This window comes from Neovison vison, chromosome 13 (genome assembly GCF_020171115.1).
Source record: "Neovison vison isolate M4711 chromosome 13, ASM_NN_V1, whole genome shotgun sequence".
NCBI lineage: Eukaryota > Metazoa > Chordata > Mammalia > Carnivora > Mustelidae > Neogale > Neogale vison.
The window spans coordinates 141,572,887-141,589,256 of record NC_058103.1 but is presented as its reverse complement, the minus strand read 5'-3'; the positions used below and the strand labels follow the sequence as shown (position 1 = coordinate 141,589,256).

The 16,370-nt window shown below is 53.3% G+C and overlaps 1 protein-coding gene across 1 annotated transcript in view; it reads left to right on the top strand.

Moving 5' to 3' along the window:
• The first annotated feature begins 3,369 nt into the window (after nucleotides 1-3,369).
• The window catches only part of ST8SIA2 (ST8 alpha-N-acetyl-neuraminide alpha-2,8-sialyltransferase 2), a 59,312-nt gene continuing 46,311 nt past the window's right edge, over nucleotides 3,370-16,370 (top strand). The window contains exon 1 of the mRNA XM_044229836.1: nucleotides 3,370-3,467. Coding sequence (XP_044085771.1) covers nucleotides 3,370-3,467 — 98 coding nt within the window. The remainder of the gene's footprint in view (nucleotides 3,468-16,370) is intronic.

Genomic DNA, 16,370 nt, shown 5'->3' with positions numbered 1-16,370 from the left:
AGCAGCTGGAAGGAGAAGCACACCTTTAGTCAGAGTCAGAGATAAAGAAGGGCTGCCTGATTCTGGGCCCTGCAGAGTTCCCTGCTCCTCTAACCCCATTCATATGAACCTCCCAGAGCCATGTCAGTTGCCTGAATAGCTAATCTACTCTATTAATTTGAGTTAAAATGTTAATGGGTGGTAATGACTTCTAATTTGCTGCCACTCCCATATAACTCTTGTATTTTAACCCAAATACTCAATAATGTAACCTAAAGAAGCGATTACTGTTTCTTAGAAAGACCAACGCAGGAAAAGGGACTTGTTTGAATAGAGAGGGCAGGAAGAGTGGAGAGACCCGGAGGGCTGAGCCAAGTGTGTGCCCACGTGGCCATTTACACAGCATCAGCAGACGTGACACTTGCTGCCAATTCAATCAACTTCCCTCTTTCCAGACCCCAGGAACAAACTCAGTTTTCACAGACAACCTTGAGGCAGTGGGCACGCACAGACCACCGTAAAAAGGAGCTGGCCCATGTGGAAGCAGACGCAGTGTCCTGTGGTCAACTTTCGCGAGAGTCCCTACCACTCTCCAAGTAAAAGCCCATCTCCGTGGCTCTCAGTGCAAGGATTACATGTTACAAAGCTCACTCTCTCCCAGCAGGTGTACTTGATGGATTTGCTCTATGGGGGTCTGGTTACAAGGATTTCTGTAGAAGGGATGGACGGGTTCAACAGCTTCCGCGTTTCCTGTCCACTCAAAATGACTCTTCTCAAGTGAGTCCAAAGAAGGGAGACCCTGAGCCTGGGATGACCACTGGGTCACCTAAAAGGAGATGGATACACTCTGTTGTAACAGTGGCAATGTTGATGAGTTTAGGATGAGAGCAATCTCTCCGTGATGGCCACAGTAAGAGCTGGTAGAGAAGCAGAGAACAGCAAAGAGACAGGCCAGCTCGTTTCTTGCTGCTCTCTTGTGTGGTCTTATTAATCAATTATAAGCTATTCCGGAGACCATAGCTGTACTGTAGCTTGCTCACAGTCTTCCTTCTAAACCATGAGCCACTAGAGGGCAGGAAATGCTTCTCTCTTTCTTTCCCTCTCTCCCCTTCTCTCTCTCTCTCTCTCTCTCTCCTCTTTGTAGCTCTAGCCCCAAGCACAGAGTGTCTAGCACAGGGTAAGTGCTCAACAAACATGTTGAGTAATGGAATCAATGAATGAACGATTGAAATATGGAGCAGTGTAACAGGTGCACCCTGTTCTTAACCTCTCTCTGTTCAGATATCACAACCATTCAGAAAAACAAGACAAAAACAACAAATACAATTCTACCACTCCTTAACCACCCATGAAGTAGGACAAGGGAAAGATCAAGGCACTCAGAAAACTTGGAGATGTGATGGTTAAACCATGTGGCCAGCCACATTGATGGTAAACCCTCTTTTGATGCCCGTTACCACCTCTAATGGACCGGGAGACAGACATCCAACACAGTACTCAACCTCACAAAATCTCACTCCAAGAAAAATAAGTGGTATTCTGGAGGAGCTCCCCGTAGGCATGGAGGTGCACAGATTTTGCGAGGGGCTCGAAAAGAAATGAAGTGCTGTCATGGGGATCGGTACACACCTCCTCTGGGGAAAAGACATCTGTACCCCATGCCCAGAGCTTTCCCCCTTTCTCTGGAGTGCTTCCCTCTCCTGCTCTCCAGGCAGGGTAATGGGAACTCCTCCTACAGGGAAGATCTTATCTTGGCTTCCAGGGTCAACAAGAGTCCAGCAGCTCCCCTAGCTTGGAAGACTTCCTCCTGTCCTCCTTCCTAAAGGAGGCAGAAGGATCCTGGGCACCGGCAGCCCTCTTACCTCCCCAAGGTGCCCCTGAAGGGACTTAGCCACTGACATCCCCCTTCTCAACCCTGGTGAGAACTGGCTCTGTGTGGGTGGTCCTGGAGGAAACAGCCAGTCTGCACCATGGCCCTTTCATTCCGCAGTCCTTTTCAGGCCATTAGGATACCCCATATCACTTCTTGAACAGGACCCTTTCCCCCAAACTCGGACCTCAAGGACCCTTTCATAAACCAGATGATCACTTCTGGGAAGTTACATTTCCTGATTTGAGGATTGTTACAATTAGTGCAAGAAAAAAAATAGGTAATTATCTAATTCCAGTAAAACTTAATGGGGCCCTTCCCAGGCTAATGGTTGGTGCAGAATGTAATTTCAGTTAAATTGTCTAAGGCTGGGGAAGCGAAAAATATTCGGCTTGGGGGGCACTACCCCTTGTGGGAGCCATAATTTCTAGCAGGCCTTTAGATCAAGACAGGAGCTTTCCCCCCACCCCGGGGTCGGGGGGAGGGCGGGTACTGATTTTGCTGGGAGAGGGCAAAAGCTGGAGAGGGAAGCCCAGCCCGGAGTCAGAAGGGCCAGGGCAGAGGCTGGGCAGGGCCGACACTGAGTCTGCCATTGTGGGTAGAGCAGCCGCTCCAGCAGGAGCCCAGAGTTCCAGCCAAGACTGCGCGACCTCAGGCAACTCAGGGAGCCTCTCCGGATCCAGTCTCTCGGTTCTATCAATGGTGACCAAGATGACCGCCCGGAGGGGGTGGTTTCTAGGGGGCTGAGCACCTCCCCCACAGATTGCAATCAGCATCTCCGCTGAAGTTGGCCTATCTTGGATATCTCTTCTCTCCTCCCCTTCCCCCATCACCCCTCCTAATTCGTCAACTGCTGAAACATCTGCCTGGTTGAAACCGCCTCCTCGCCGAGCGCGGGGACTGTCCCCAGGTGTAGGTCTTTGTGTCGCCAAAACTTTGCGAGAAAGCGAGGGCGCTGGACAAAGAGCGAGCGCGGGAGGGCGTTTGCCAGCCGGCTGGGGACGCCGGGCGGTGCGCACTCTTCCCGGGGCTCTGCTCGGTACCCGGACGCCCGCGGTGCCCCGAGCCCAGCCTCCCTAGGCGGGGAGTGGCGGGTTCTGGCCACATCCCAGCGCCCTCGGGGACTGAAAGAAGCCAGGCGGTAGGAGCAAAGGCGGATGGCTGGACCTAGGAGTTGACTAGGGTGGGAGGAGGCGAGCAGAGGCGCGGAGCAAAGCTGTCAAACTGCACTCGGAGCCCCGCGCGGGGCGGAGGAGGGAGGGAAAGGGAAGGGGAGGGGAAGAGGAGGGAGGGGAGAGGAGGGGCGGGCGAGAGCGAAGAGAGAGCGAGCGGGCTCGCCGCGCCTGAGCAACCCCTGTCTGCCGCTGTCGCCGCCGCCGCCGCTGGCCCGCACTCGCCCGGAGCGCAGGGTGTCTGCCCCGCTGCGCGGCGCGCGCGGAGGCTCCGGCGCCTGCCGCTGCGCCCTCCAGCCCCAGCTCCTCGCGCCGGCCCGCGCGGGTCCCGGCGGGCGCGAACCCACCATGCAGCTGCAGTTCCGGAGCTGGATGCTGGCTGCGCTCACGCTGCTCGTGGTCTTCCTCATCTTCGCAGACATCTCGGAGATCGAAGAAGAAATCGGGTAAATAGCTGCACCCGGGCCCGTGCAGAGCCCTGGCGGGATCTCTCCCACCCCGGTACTCCGCCCCCCCCCCACACCCGCTTTGTGTGCGCCGCGCCCCCCTAACGCTCAGCTGGAGAAGTGGGGGGAAGGTTTTGGCCCGGGGAGGCGGTGCCGGGGGACCGGGACGGTTTAGGGCGCGGAGCATGGGGGCGCGGCTGCCGTGGGGTGTCCCCAAGCGGGGAGCACGGGCAGCCTCCAGCTGGCCGGCGTCAGGGAGCAGACTCGCCTACCCTACCCCCCTTCCCTAGCGTGTCCGCGAACGATGTCGCCGGGGTCGAGGGAGGGCGCCGGGGAGTGTCTGGGGTGGGCGGAGGGGCCGAGAGTGGAGGAGGCAGGAGTTTCTTTGTCTCCAGCTCGGCCGCTTTCTCGCCTTGGCAAAGTGGGCAGGGGGCGCGCGGGGATCTCTGCGCTGGGGGAGGGGATCCCCGGGTTGGAGCGGAGGGCGGGGGCTCTGCGCTGGCTCCCTGGAAGGGGAGTGTCCCCAGTACCTACCGACTGGCACACACGCTCCTCCCGCCCGCCCGGGAGCCCGGCCTTGGGGCGCCGGCTGGTACCGCTAGAGGCGAAGCGCGCGGGGCTGGGCTGAGATTCTCTCCCTCGCCTGGCTTTGGACGCTCAGCTAACCCCACGGCGCCCCCTGCGCCCACGGGTTCCCGTGCGCTCTCAGCGCGGAGACGGAGACCTTTCGGGAAAGTCTGTGTTGCCGCGGGGTCGTCTTCGGGGCCCCCAGGAGCGCGGTCTCGCCCCGGCTTCTCTCCCGATCTCTCCAGAGGTGGGGCGGGACCGCGAGCCCCTGCCCTGGCGCGGGACTTCCAGGAGTGCTCACTTGCGGCGCGGGACGCACCCGCTGTCGGGCGGGGAGGCTGGGACTCGCGCCCCGCCCGGCAGCCTCCCCGCACGCTTCGCCGGGTCTCTTTGCTTCGGCGCCACAAAGAGCGTCCAATCCGCGGCGGGCAGGTGGGGAGGCGGCTAGGGCTCTGAGGGGTTCTGAGGAGAGCTTCCTGGCCCAGGGCTGGGAAAGGGTGAGGTCGCCGAGGGGGCAAAATTGTCCCCTCCTCCTTAGGGCTAGAGCCGAGCCTGGCGCCCTACTCGAGGCCCTCGCCGCGTGCGCCCCCGCCTTTGTCCCATTTGTTTCATTCATTATCAGCTGGAGTTGAGGGCCCGCTAAGCTGACAGGTCCCTCAAAAAGGAAATGGCAGGATCCCAAGGCCCTAAGCACCCAAACCTGGAGCAGGCGCCACTTCCTGCCCTCTCCTTTTCTCCCGGCCCCTTCCCATCTCAGAAACCCAAGAATTTTTTCTGTGAGCTCCACTACCTTTCATGAACCCCTCTGCCAGCCTCCTCCTCTTCCTCATTCTCGGTTTCCCCACGAGCTCCGAAAACTTTCACAAATACTGTTCAGTTAATACGTGACGTGCTCCCACGCAGAAATAGAGAAATACGTTACTTTCCATAGCTGTTTGCCCCAAAAAACAGGGTGGGAGAGGAAAGCGGGCAAGCCTAGTCTTGGATGATGGATGGCCCGGTGGGGAGGGCCCGCCTCTCAGTTCTCCCTCCCTTCTCCCAGCTGTGGGGTCTGCTTGGCCCAGACCACTTGCTGACCTTGACAGGTGAGAGGGAAGGACCAGCAGCTGCCCATTGTTCTATAGAAACACAGGAAGTGCGGAGCCCATTCAGGCATCCCTGGCTTATCCACTCACTGAACTTTGAATAGCTTCTACATGCCAGGGACTTTTAATTTTTAAAATGCAATCAGGAAATCACTTTGCACATAATGCTTCACTTTCCTGCCAAATGCTTTACAGAACCCCCAGCGCCCCCAAAACCACCCCACATCAGGTTATTTCAACAGGATATCCAGGAATAAGCTCCTAGGCCAGAGCTAAGAAGGGCTTTTTCCTATATATTTAAAGCCCAGGGCTCCTCTGCTATGCCCCGGGACCTGTTTCATTGGGGAGGGGAGTATCTGTTTGGGCTGACGCTGGGAAAAAGTGTCAGACGGGCCAAATGTGTAATCTTCTGGGGCATCACCCCTCCTTCCTGGTGTGCCTGTCCTCAGGGTGATCCCCAGCTAAGTCCTGTTTTGACCCAGGCTTGAAACATCTCCCCCACTCACTCCCTCCCCCAGTCCCTACTCCCAATCTGTCCCACACATGTTTAAGGGGAGGGGAGGCATATCTGGGATTTGCCATGGCTGGAGGAGAAAGGGTATCGGGCAGAGGACCAGAATCCCAACAGGTGTGATATCTGCTTAGAGGCCAGGTTCCAAGCTCAGTCCACTTTAATCCTTGGAACCACCCCAACTGTGTGTGGTCAGCCAGGGCTCAGTGGGTTAAGGGCCCTGGCACAGTGGCCAGTGAGGGGTGCCAGGAGCAGGGCTCTGTCTTCCTCATCTTATTCCTTCCTGGGAGACCAGGACGCATATTCAAGACCGTGGTGCCACTGCCCCAGCCGTGCCCACGCTTCCCCATCTTGATCTCGACCTGCTCCAGGGATGGCTGTTTCTGGAAGGGGGGACCCCATAGTGTTATTAGAAAGGGAAGAAGGAAGGCATTTCTTTCTGGACTAAATAGTCAAGGATTAAGGAATGAAACTGAATGAGGGAAGAGAATTACACATGCATTGTCTGGTGGAACACAAGTGAGATACACTTTTTTTAAGCTCTTGTACCCCTTTCTTCTAAAATGAAGCTTTTGGTACGCTAGTCTCAGAGGTCCTGTCCTGCACAAGGAATACAATGGGTTACGAGGGGCAGGTTTTTCTTCCTGAAGCTTTTTCTGAGAGACTTGTTTCTTTTCCTCCGTGTTGCTTTTCAACTTCTAACTTGCTTGCTTGTGGAAATGCCTCCCTGGGGCCAAGAGGGAAAAGGGAAGGTAGAAAGATGAGTTCTAAGCAAAGCACTCAAACAAAGAGTGAATTCAAATTCTACATCAGACATTGGGTGGGGCTTTGATAAAACAGCTCCCAACAATTCATGCGGTGCCCCAATTTTTAGTCCAAGTTGTAAGCTAAAATGCTTCTTTCTGATTGTCCCCTGAACTTTAGTCTTGAGGGTAACCTACAACAGAGGGGTGTGAGGCATGACTCTCTTGTCCACCAAGATGTCCCCAAATCCAGTGCACAGAGACATTCAATAAACTTCTATTGCACTGGCCCAGTGATGGGCACATATAGCATCTTTGGGCAAAGTAGACACCCACAGATCCTTAGGATGGGAAGGATGTGTGAGGTTCCCCCCCAAGGAAACCTCCCCTTTTTTTTAAAGTTCGTGTAAATTTGAGCCTGCGAAGCAGTATCACTTATCCTGACCTGGTAAAGAGAGGACAAGCCTGCACAGGTGTCCTTATTTGCAACCCAAAGCCCTCATCCCTGAATGAGTTCCTTGAACGTAGTCTGTAACTTCAAAGAAGATAAATAGTAATAATAATAATAATCACGATAATGGTGAAGATGAAGGTGATGATGGTCATTAGCATTTATTGATTTATTGAGTGTTGGCCCTGAGCCAAGAGCCATTTCAAGTGCTTCATTGATATTAACACACCTTTTTGTCATGGCAACACAGTGGTCACCTCCCCAGGGGCAACAAGACCTCCTACTGGTCAAACTCTGTGTGCCAGACACTGGGCTCATTGCTTTAAAGTACTACTTCGCTCAATTCTACTGTATCTCTTTAAGCTAGGTGCTGTGGCTATCTGAAGATTGTCAGTGAGGAAACTGAGACTCAGAGAGGTTTGGTGATCAAGCAAGGGACCCTAGTTCTGTAAGAAGCCTCGTTGACTGCCCTGTCCTCTGGGTTCTTTCACCCTGCAGTAATACTACAGAACAGGTCTCATTTCCCAGGGATGTTGCACGGGCCCAGAGTTTTCCTAAGACCATGATCTGGCCTCAGCAGCTTGCAAAAAGGGAAGGTAAGTGAAGGATACTGTGGGAAGGACAGTGGGCTCGTCTCCCCGATATGCCCCTTTGGTCCCATCAAGTTCAGTGTGATGCCAGAGGACAGATGATGGCACTATCTGTCCCCTGGCTGGCCAGGCAAAGTCATGGGCCACAAGCAGGAGCATCCTAGACTCACAGGTGGGACCTTGGGCTGAAGCTTCTGGAGGGAAAACTCCTATCCATTTGCAAATCTGATTTAGATGTCAATTGAAAGAGAATTCTGACATCTACACACCATGTATGATTGAGCGTCTGGGGGCCTGGAGCAGGCTTGATAGTAGAGATATTTCACAGTGGGTCCCTGTGAGCACTGGCCTATTGGCATGGACATCTGACTGGTCAGGACAGATGCCATCCAGTCACCCTGATCAGGAGTCCCAGTGCACCCCAAGCAGACAACAGACCACAACTGCAGAGAATTAAGATGGGGAGCAGGCTAGCTCTGGTCCTTGGCTGTGACCAGGTCTGCAAGGAGGCAGCCACTGCGGCCATCCGCCAGGAGTGAGGTGAGGTGCACCTTTTGGTCCTGGAGGAGTCCAGGCTGATGTGAAAGAAAACGAGCTCATCTTTGAGTCCTGAAGCGCAGGGACCTTGTCAGGAGAATACATATTTGCTGAAGACGATGCGATCTTTTTTTCTTTTTTTTTTTTTTTTTTGGTAAAAGCTCATTCTTCTTCCCAATCCTGGTGTACTTCCCTCTCGTATAAACATGACTGGAGGATAAAACAGGAGAGAAGGCTCTGGTTTTTAACTCACTTGCCTGAGTCCTGTTGCCAACTGTTCCTAGCATCAAATTTAAATTGTAAATAGATATCCATCTTGGAAACCAATTCACCACTCAGGGCCTCTTTCCCCCTTATAAAGCAGGGTTGCTAGGTTTTAAAATTGTTTAGGTTTTACAAATTGGAGATGTTGTAAATTGCAAATTATAAATACTTCTCAGAGAGAGTAGAATTCTAGAAAGGCTCCCATGCTCTGAGCGCGGTGTGCAAGGTATTACATAATCTGGCCCCAGCCTCCTGTTTCAGCCTCCCTGGGCTCTAGCCATTCTGTTTTGCTCACAGTTTCCTGGAATGAGCCATGACTCCATGCCTCCATGCTTTTGAACACATTTGTCCTCCTTTCAGGAAAAACCTCTTTGCACACCCTATCCCTCCCGACTCCCACCCCACGCTCTGCTGCCTTCCCCTGACTCCACCATCAAGGCTAAGGTCTGGTCGCACTTTCTTTGTAAAGCATTGCCAGGGCCCAGACCCTCCTTGGACAGTCTGGGGTGGCCGTCCCTCCTGTGTTACCCTTAGCACGTGGTCATGGCAGTATTTACACCCATGGAGATGGGCTCAGCAATTCTGTTTTATTTCTCCCTGCCCGCAGCCCCTGGTGAGGAGCATATGACTTAGTGCATCAAAGCCATAATATATTTTTTTGGACTAGATGTGGCCAAAATAAGCTTTCAGTCTTTCTGCTCCCAAAGGCCTATACTATTTTTTTAAAGATTTTTATTTATGTATTTGGCACAGAGAGAGAGCACGTGCAAGCACAAACAGGGGAGAGGGAGCGGGAGAAGCAAGCTCCCTACTGCGCGGGGATCCCGATGTGGGGTGCGATCCCAATACTCTGGGATCATGACCTGAACTGACGGCAGTCGCTTCACTGAGTGAACCACTCAGGGGCCCCTATACTATTCTAATAATAAGTAAACACCCTCTGCTTACTTGAAAGGTCCTGCTTTTCCACTTTGCCTGCCTTCTGTATCCAACACGGAGGACACAAGCTCAGTCAAGGGCAAGGGCGTTGTTCATCATCTTGGAATGTCGGAGGCCGGCCAGTGGAAAAGCCCTTCCTAGTTTGTAAAAGTAGAGGACTTAGCAGTTCTGTTTCCAACTGCCAGTTCAGATAAAAACCAAAGCTGTCAAGACCCACCCCACACCTCTGTTCAGCCTCTTATTCTCCAGGGAACCCTTTCCAGCCCTCTAGCCCCCAGTCACCGTCCTTCTGATTGGACAGAAAGTGCCAGCTCTGTCTGTCTTTGTCACCTTCATGCTTTCATACTGGCCTTAAGAGCAGACTTAACCGGGAGCCAACTGTTTCCTTCCAAGGGCTGGTCCCCAGAAAGGATGCTGGAAGTTGCGTGTTTGACACATTGAGAGAGTAAGAAACAGGAGGTCGGGCCATAGGGGGTTGCAGGGGGGGGGGCGTTTCACATCCGGTGGCCGTCTCCTGCCAAGGGGTGGGATCGGTGCATTTCTCCAAGAGAAGCCCCAGGGCGAGGCACTTGGGTGCCATCTGCGTCCAGGAAACCCATCCCCTGTGTCTGAATGACTGCCGGTCTGGGGCTTGTCCTTAAGTGTTGAGATTAGTCACTCTCCTGGGCGGCAGCTGGGCTGGTTTAAAATTCTCCCCAGTGGCCTGCAATCCATCACTTGGCTAGGAAGCCGCCCCGGTGTCCTAACGGGACCTGTTTGTCCCAGCGTTTTCTCAGCTTCAGCTGTCACAGACTTCACGGGGGCGAAGGGAACCGCTCCATCCGGGGAGAGAGCAGTGGCCGTGACCAGCCGTGCATCCGTGTTCCACGCCAGGAGCTGCTCCTCCCGGCACTTGTCCACTCGGAATCCTGATTCACTGCTCTCCACTCTGAGTCCCGCTCCGCGGACTGTGTGTGTGTGTGTGTGTGTGTGTGTGTTCCTAAATGGCTCTGCAAGGAGGCTCATGCTTTGTCGGAGAGTTTGCCCAGCACCTTTTTTGTTCTTCCTGGGAGAACCCAGAGCCCCCCACCCCCAACTCAGCCGTACCTCCCAGTCCCTTTTTGAGCCTCAAGGCGACAAATTTTCCTCCTCCTTTGGCCTCTTAGTCAGCGGCTGGGGGTCAAAATGACCCTGAGGTCAGTGGTCCCCAAGGCTGATCCGCAGAAGGCCAGGGATCCAAACGGGGGAAGAAAAGAAGGAAGAAAAAGTAAAAACCCAACGTACCCATGATGATTATGCTGGTTGGGGTTGCCGGCCGCCTTGCCTGAGAAGGACTCTCCTTTATTGTGAGGTGCTGTTCTTTTTTCCTGTGGGGTAGAAAGGTGTCCTCTCTTTCCTGAGAGTGATGGTCTTCCGTGGCCGAAGAGGTTGGTGGCCCTATGACTCCCCGATGTTACCGATCCTGAAATCTAACAGTCTGGGGTCTGAGTTTGCCTTGAAGGGTAAGCAGAGGGGGTCGCTCCCCGAAGCACAGCTTCTCTCCTCACACATCCTTTCCTCTCAGAGGCCGACGCCACCGAGAGTCCCGCATCACTCTGGGATGCCTGCTCTGCGCCGAACGATACTCGCAGCCCGTTAGCCTTCTTCGCACCTGCCCTGTCAGCAGTCCCGTGAGGTCTGTGCCGCTCCGTCCTCCATTGCGCAGAGGAGGAAACCGAGGCACAGAGCAGTTCAAGAACATGATCAAGGTCACACCGCTAGTGAGCTGCAGAGCTGGGATGTGAACCCAGGCTGCGGGAAGCAAGGAGAACGATCCAGAAACCACGTACTGAATGGCATCCAGTGGGGGAAATCTGCAGGAGGCTAACGCTGGGAAACACGAAGGTCTGTGGGGAGCAGCGGTGCTGAGAGCGAGCTCCGGGGCCGTGTGCTAGCGCCAGGCTGGGGTGGCATCCCGGCAGCCTGTGGGCCGATGCCCCGCAGGGCGGCCGGCTCCGAGTCACCTGTTGCACGATGGTGCCTCCCCCAGCCCCCCGCGTGCCCTCACCCAGTCTCCTCAGAATGGCTCGGGAGCGTGGCCTCGTGTGGCCGTCTCATTGCCAGAGAGACTGACACACACTGAAGGAAGAGGAAGACAACACAAGTGATTAAGGCCAGGAGGAATTTCCTTCTGGGGAAAGGCAGAAGGGCTGGTGCTTCCAGCTCCTTTGGGCTGGGAGGGGCCCTTTGAGGAAGGAAGGAAGGAAGGAGGGAAGGGAGGAAAGGAGGGAGGAAGGAAGGAAGGAAGTATTGAGGGAAGGAGGGAAGGAAGCTGGCATGGACAGGACAGGCTAGTGCAGGGAGGAAGTACGTGCCCAGGGAGCCCTGTTTTCCAGGGACTGACACGTACCCACCATTCTGCTGGGGACCCCATGGCTCACTCCCTTAACCCCCACAGCCACCCGGTTTGCCTATGGGCAGATGAGGGCGGGAGAGGTTCCAGGATTTGCTAAGGTCACACGGGTGGGAAACTGAGGCGCTGGACTCCTAGGCAGGTTTGCCTAGGCAGGCCCGAGCAGGCCTTAGCTACTTTCGGGAACGGGAATTATGGGGCTGCTGCTCCTGTACCGACTCTGTATCCTCTGTACCACACAGAGGGTTTGGAAAGGGAAGCTGGGGACATATCTGAGACTGCAGGGAAGGCTCAGGGCAGGTCAGAGGAGCGCCCCAGACACAGTGGTGGCCGCTGCCCTCGGGTGCCCCATTTCAGTGGATGCTGAGGAAGGGGCGGCCACACTCAGACTCTGCCCAGGGAGTCGTGGGCTTGTGCTGTTAGTTCCCCATCTCCGATTTCCAGAACAAGAACGTTGGCTGCGCTCGGAGGAGCGATACCCAGGATTAATTCACACCTTCTCTCTCGGTAAATGCCAGCGTGGCTTAAATAATGAAGGGAGGAGGCATACGGTCTCTGGAAAAATGAGCTGGTAAATGGATAGGGCCGGGGACTTTGAGTTGCTGTTCTCCCGGAAGAAGCAAAGCCTGTCCGGTGCGCCCGGGGGGCTCAGTCAGTGAAGCATCTGTCTTCAGCCGCGGGCCTGATCTCCGGGTCCTGGGATCGAGTCCTCCGGGAGCCTGCTTCTGCCTCTCCCTCCGCCTGCCTCTCCTCTTGCTTGTGCGCTCCCTCGTGCTCTGTCAAGTAGATAAATAAAAGCTTTAAAATAAAGAAGAAGAAGGAGAAGCAGCAAAGCCCTTCCAACCACACCTCCGTGGTTCCCAAAACTTGGGAACTGACACTCAGAGGACTCTGTATGACGTCTGACTGTACCCGGATCCCCAAGGAGAAGCAAAGAGTTAAGTTGGAAACCCCCAGTGCCGTATCCATCCCAGCCTGGGGCGGGGGGGGGGGGGTGAATGCCTCTTAGGCCGCTGTATTCAAGGACAGAACCACGGCGGGCCAGCCTCCAGCGTGGAACTAGCCAACCTCTGCAGCCCCTTCCCCACCCTGTCTGGTGCCCCCCAGTAAAGCTCTAACCTCCACCGGTGTCAGAATAACTCACTTAGGTCTTCACTGTTCATTTCTCCCAGCTGCCAGCGCAAGGGTAACCGTGGGAAGATTGAGGCTCTCGTGTCTGGAGAAACACTTATTACCTGTGTGACCTCAGGCAGGTGACGTCACCTCTCAGAGCCCCAGCTTCCTAATCTAAACAACGGGGTTAATAATACCCGACTCACAGTGTTCCGAGGGTTAAATAAAACACACATCGTGGGAATGAAAAATTGTGCCGCATGATGGAAATCAGTGTAACGGTTCTTCAAAAAATTGGAAGTAGAATTACCATAGGATCCAGCAATCCCACTTCTGGGTGTGGGCCCAGAAGAATGGAAAGCAGGGGCTTGAACAGGTGTTTGTACACCTGTGTTCAGTAGTATTTGCAGTAGCCGAAAGATGTCCAAGGATACGTGAAAGGGTAAGTTATGTATGGCATATAGTATGAGGGAATGTTATTCAGCCGTTAAAAGGAGGGACATTCTCGGGGCACCTGGATGGCTCAGAGGGGTAAAGCCTCTGCCTTGGGCTCAGGTCACGATCTCGGGGTCCTGGGATGGAGCCCCACATCGGGCTCTCTGCTCAGCAGGGAGCCTGCTTCCCCCTCTCTCTCTCTGCCTGCCTCTCTGCCTACTTGTGATCTCTCTCTGTCAAATAAATAAACAAATCTTAAAAAAAAAAAAAAGGAGGGAAATTCTGACACAGGCTACAACATGGATGGACCTTGAGGACATTATGCTAAGTGCAAAAAAACCAGTCACAGAAAGATAGATACTGAACGATTCTACCTCCATTCTACCTCCATGAGGTGCTGAGAGTCATCGAATTCCCAAGACAAAAAAGCTGAATGGTGGTTGCTCAGGGCTAGGGGAGGAGGGAGCGACTATTTAAGGCATACGGAGTTTCAGTTTTGTGAGATGAGAAGAATTCTACAGATGGGTTGTACAACGTCCTGAATGCACTTAACACTAGTGAACTGTACAGTTAAAAATGGTTAAGGTGGGAGGTTTTATGTGACGTGTACTTTAACCACAATTAAAAACACGCATATAGATGCAAGGTGCCAAAACGCACCGGGCAGGTGCTCAAGGCACATTGATTTATTTTAAGTGGGCAGTTACGGTCTTAACCAAGCAACATCAGTGGGAGTGTTCTTCAATTCAAGAAATAATATAGTACGAAAAAGCATGGTGGGGTGGAAGTCAAGGGAATATAGGAGCTAGAAGGAATATAGAGCTATACTTACAGAATATAGAGCTAGACTTACAAAAATACAAACCACTTGCTGGAGGGGGCTGAACACCCAGCATCTGGGATTTGGAATTGTGGGAAGTGCAAACACGTAATTTCTTTGTGGCATTCTGTAAATACCTGCTGGGCTGCTGGCCGGCCTGTCTAAGTTCAATGGGAGCAGCCCAGGCCTCATGGAAAGCAGGGAATGGTGGAAGGCGTAGGCAGGGAAGGGGATAGACAGCCCAAACCACCCTCCTGCCACATCAAGTTCCCTAGCTGCCCCTTGCCTTACCAGCTGCATCCCGGTAGCCTTGGTTAGTGTTTTTGGGTCAATGGTGAATCTGAAAAAAGAAGAGAGCCCCAAATGCTAACCCCCAGAGATTTGGCTCTCTCTGGCCTAGGGGAGGCTGAGATACAGCTGTCTCCCTCGCCTTTAGGCTCAGGCTGCACGGTTCCCCTAACACAGGAGGAATGAGGGAGTGCCGTGGATTGCAGGGGCAGGGAGTGCGGAAGCTGTGGGTCAGCATCCATGAGGGCTGTAAGATACAGTACCAGTCCCAGGCCAGAGTTTCTGACTCCCCAGATCTGAGTGCGGTCTGAGAGTCCAAATCTCAAACAAGTTCCAGGTGATCTGTTACCATTGGTCCCTCCAAGGACCACATTTGGAGAACCATGGGGCTAGAGCCTTGTCACTCAAAGGGTGGCCTTTGGTCCAGCCACATGGCATCATCTGGAGTTTTGGTAAAAATGCAAAATCTTGGGCCTCACCCCAGAACCAGACCTAATGAAATTGAATCTGCATCATTACAAGACCCAAGACCCCAGGTGATTTGCATGCACACTCGCTCCACTGGTAGGTATAGCTGGTTTCCTGGCCTTCTGCCCAAGTCAGTGAGGTCGGACCATCAGACCAGGGGAAACTTGTTGTAGGATTCCTGTTACTCATCACAGAGTTGGCCTAGAGTTACCCCCAAATGGATGTCAGAATAACTTGCTAATAGTTATTCTTAGAGCCACTTGCCGGATGCCTGTGTAAGCACCAGGAGCTTTTCAAACATTATTTCACACATTTATTATAAAACCCCATCAAAACCCACTTTGTGGAGAGGTAAACTGAGACTCCAGTAAAGTAACTGCTTCCTAAACACAGAGAAAGAGAACTGAATTTTCTCAAGGTCTAGCTGGCCATTTTCCGGGTGCTGGAGATTTAGTCCCAGAGATTAGCCTGCTTCCCTCTCTCTGCCCCTCTCCCAGATGAGGCCCGAGACAGGAGGCAAGAAAAGGAGAAATCCCAACCAAGGGTGGAATTGATCTATGAAATCAGTCTTCAAGGAGACAGCAGTATGTCTATATCAGAAACAACCTCGTCCCTGGGCTATAGCATAGGATCGAAATTTCTGGAGAAGCTGGGCAGTGAGGTCCTCCTTGGCTGGATCATTAAGCCCCACTCATGAACTTGGCCAGGATGTGGTCATTCACACAGGAAAGGCCCCCCTTTTCTAGCTGGTATCTGCAGTAACAGAACCCTGGGGTTCCTGGTTTTCTGGGTGGTTTTGGTGGCCTACCCAGACTACGGTCTCATCTCTGTTATAGAAAGCAGAGGAATTAAGGTGGGGGAGGCCACTGGGGGTGATCAAAGGCAGGTAAAAGAAAGCCATTAGAACCAACCTGCTCCTTCAGGTAAAGACAGCCTCTGGGCAGGCTGGTAGCCAAGAATTTAATTGTATTTATTCTTGCCATTATTTTCTATTTAAGGGCAAGGGATATTGGTATTCTATTTATGGCACTGATATAAAGATTCCTTTTATGATAAATTCATTTAAGTTTTCAAGCGAGTCATTGTAAAGAAAAGTATTAAGTCAATAAAGTGCAGTTAGCAAAACCCCTGAAGGAAGATCCAGGAAAAGATTGACGTCTGTGCCATGATGATGCACTAGCCTTACTTCTTCCCCGTGATCGTTGTCTGCCCCTTTGGTAGCAAAGCTGTGACAATCCTTGCAAAATTTCTATAGGAAGAGGAAGAGAGCTAATCTTCCTAGAAAGTGCCTGGTTACAGAGACACTTGCTCACAGTACCTGGGAAATTGCCCAGGGTACAAATAAGGAACTGGCCAATGAAACAGTCTTGTGAATGCTTTGAAAAAAAAGGATGATTTAGGCCCGAGAGACCGCTCACCCCCAGCAATGCCACAAGGTTAGACCCCCATCTCACTGTCTCCTGGCACGCTCTACTTCTGGTTCGCGCCATACCTTAGGCTTCGTGTATCTTGCATGGTCCCTTTCTTGCCCGTGGGATGGTAGCCACAGGATGCTGGGGCCACCACAGCAGACCTGTACCGCCTTGTGCTTCCAACCTCCTTGCACGGGCCTTGCAGAGACCAAGCCCTGGTTTGGAGAACAAAGGCAGGAAAGGAGAGAAGTCAGGAAAGGGGGGGGATTCCTTCCTTGAGGCTCAGAAAGGCCCCTGCTGCCTACATCC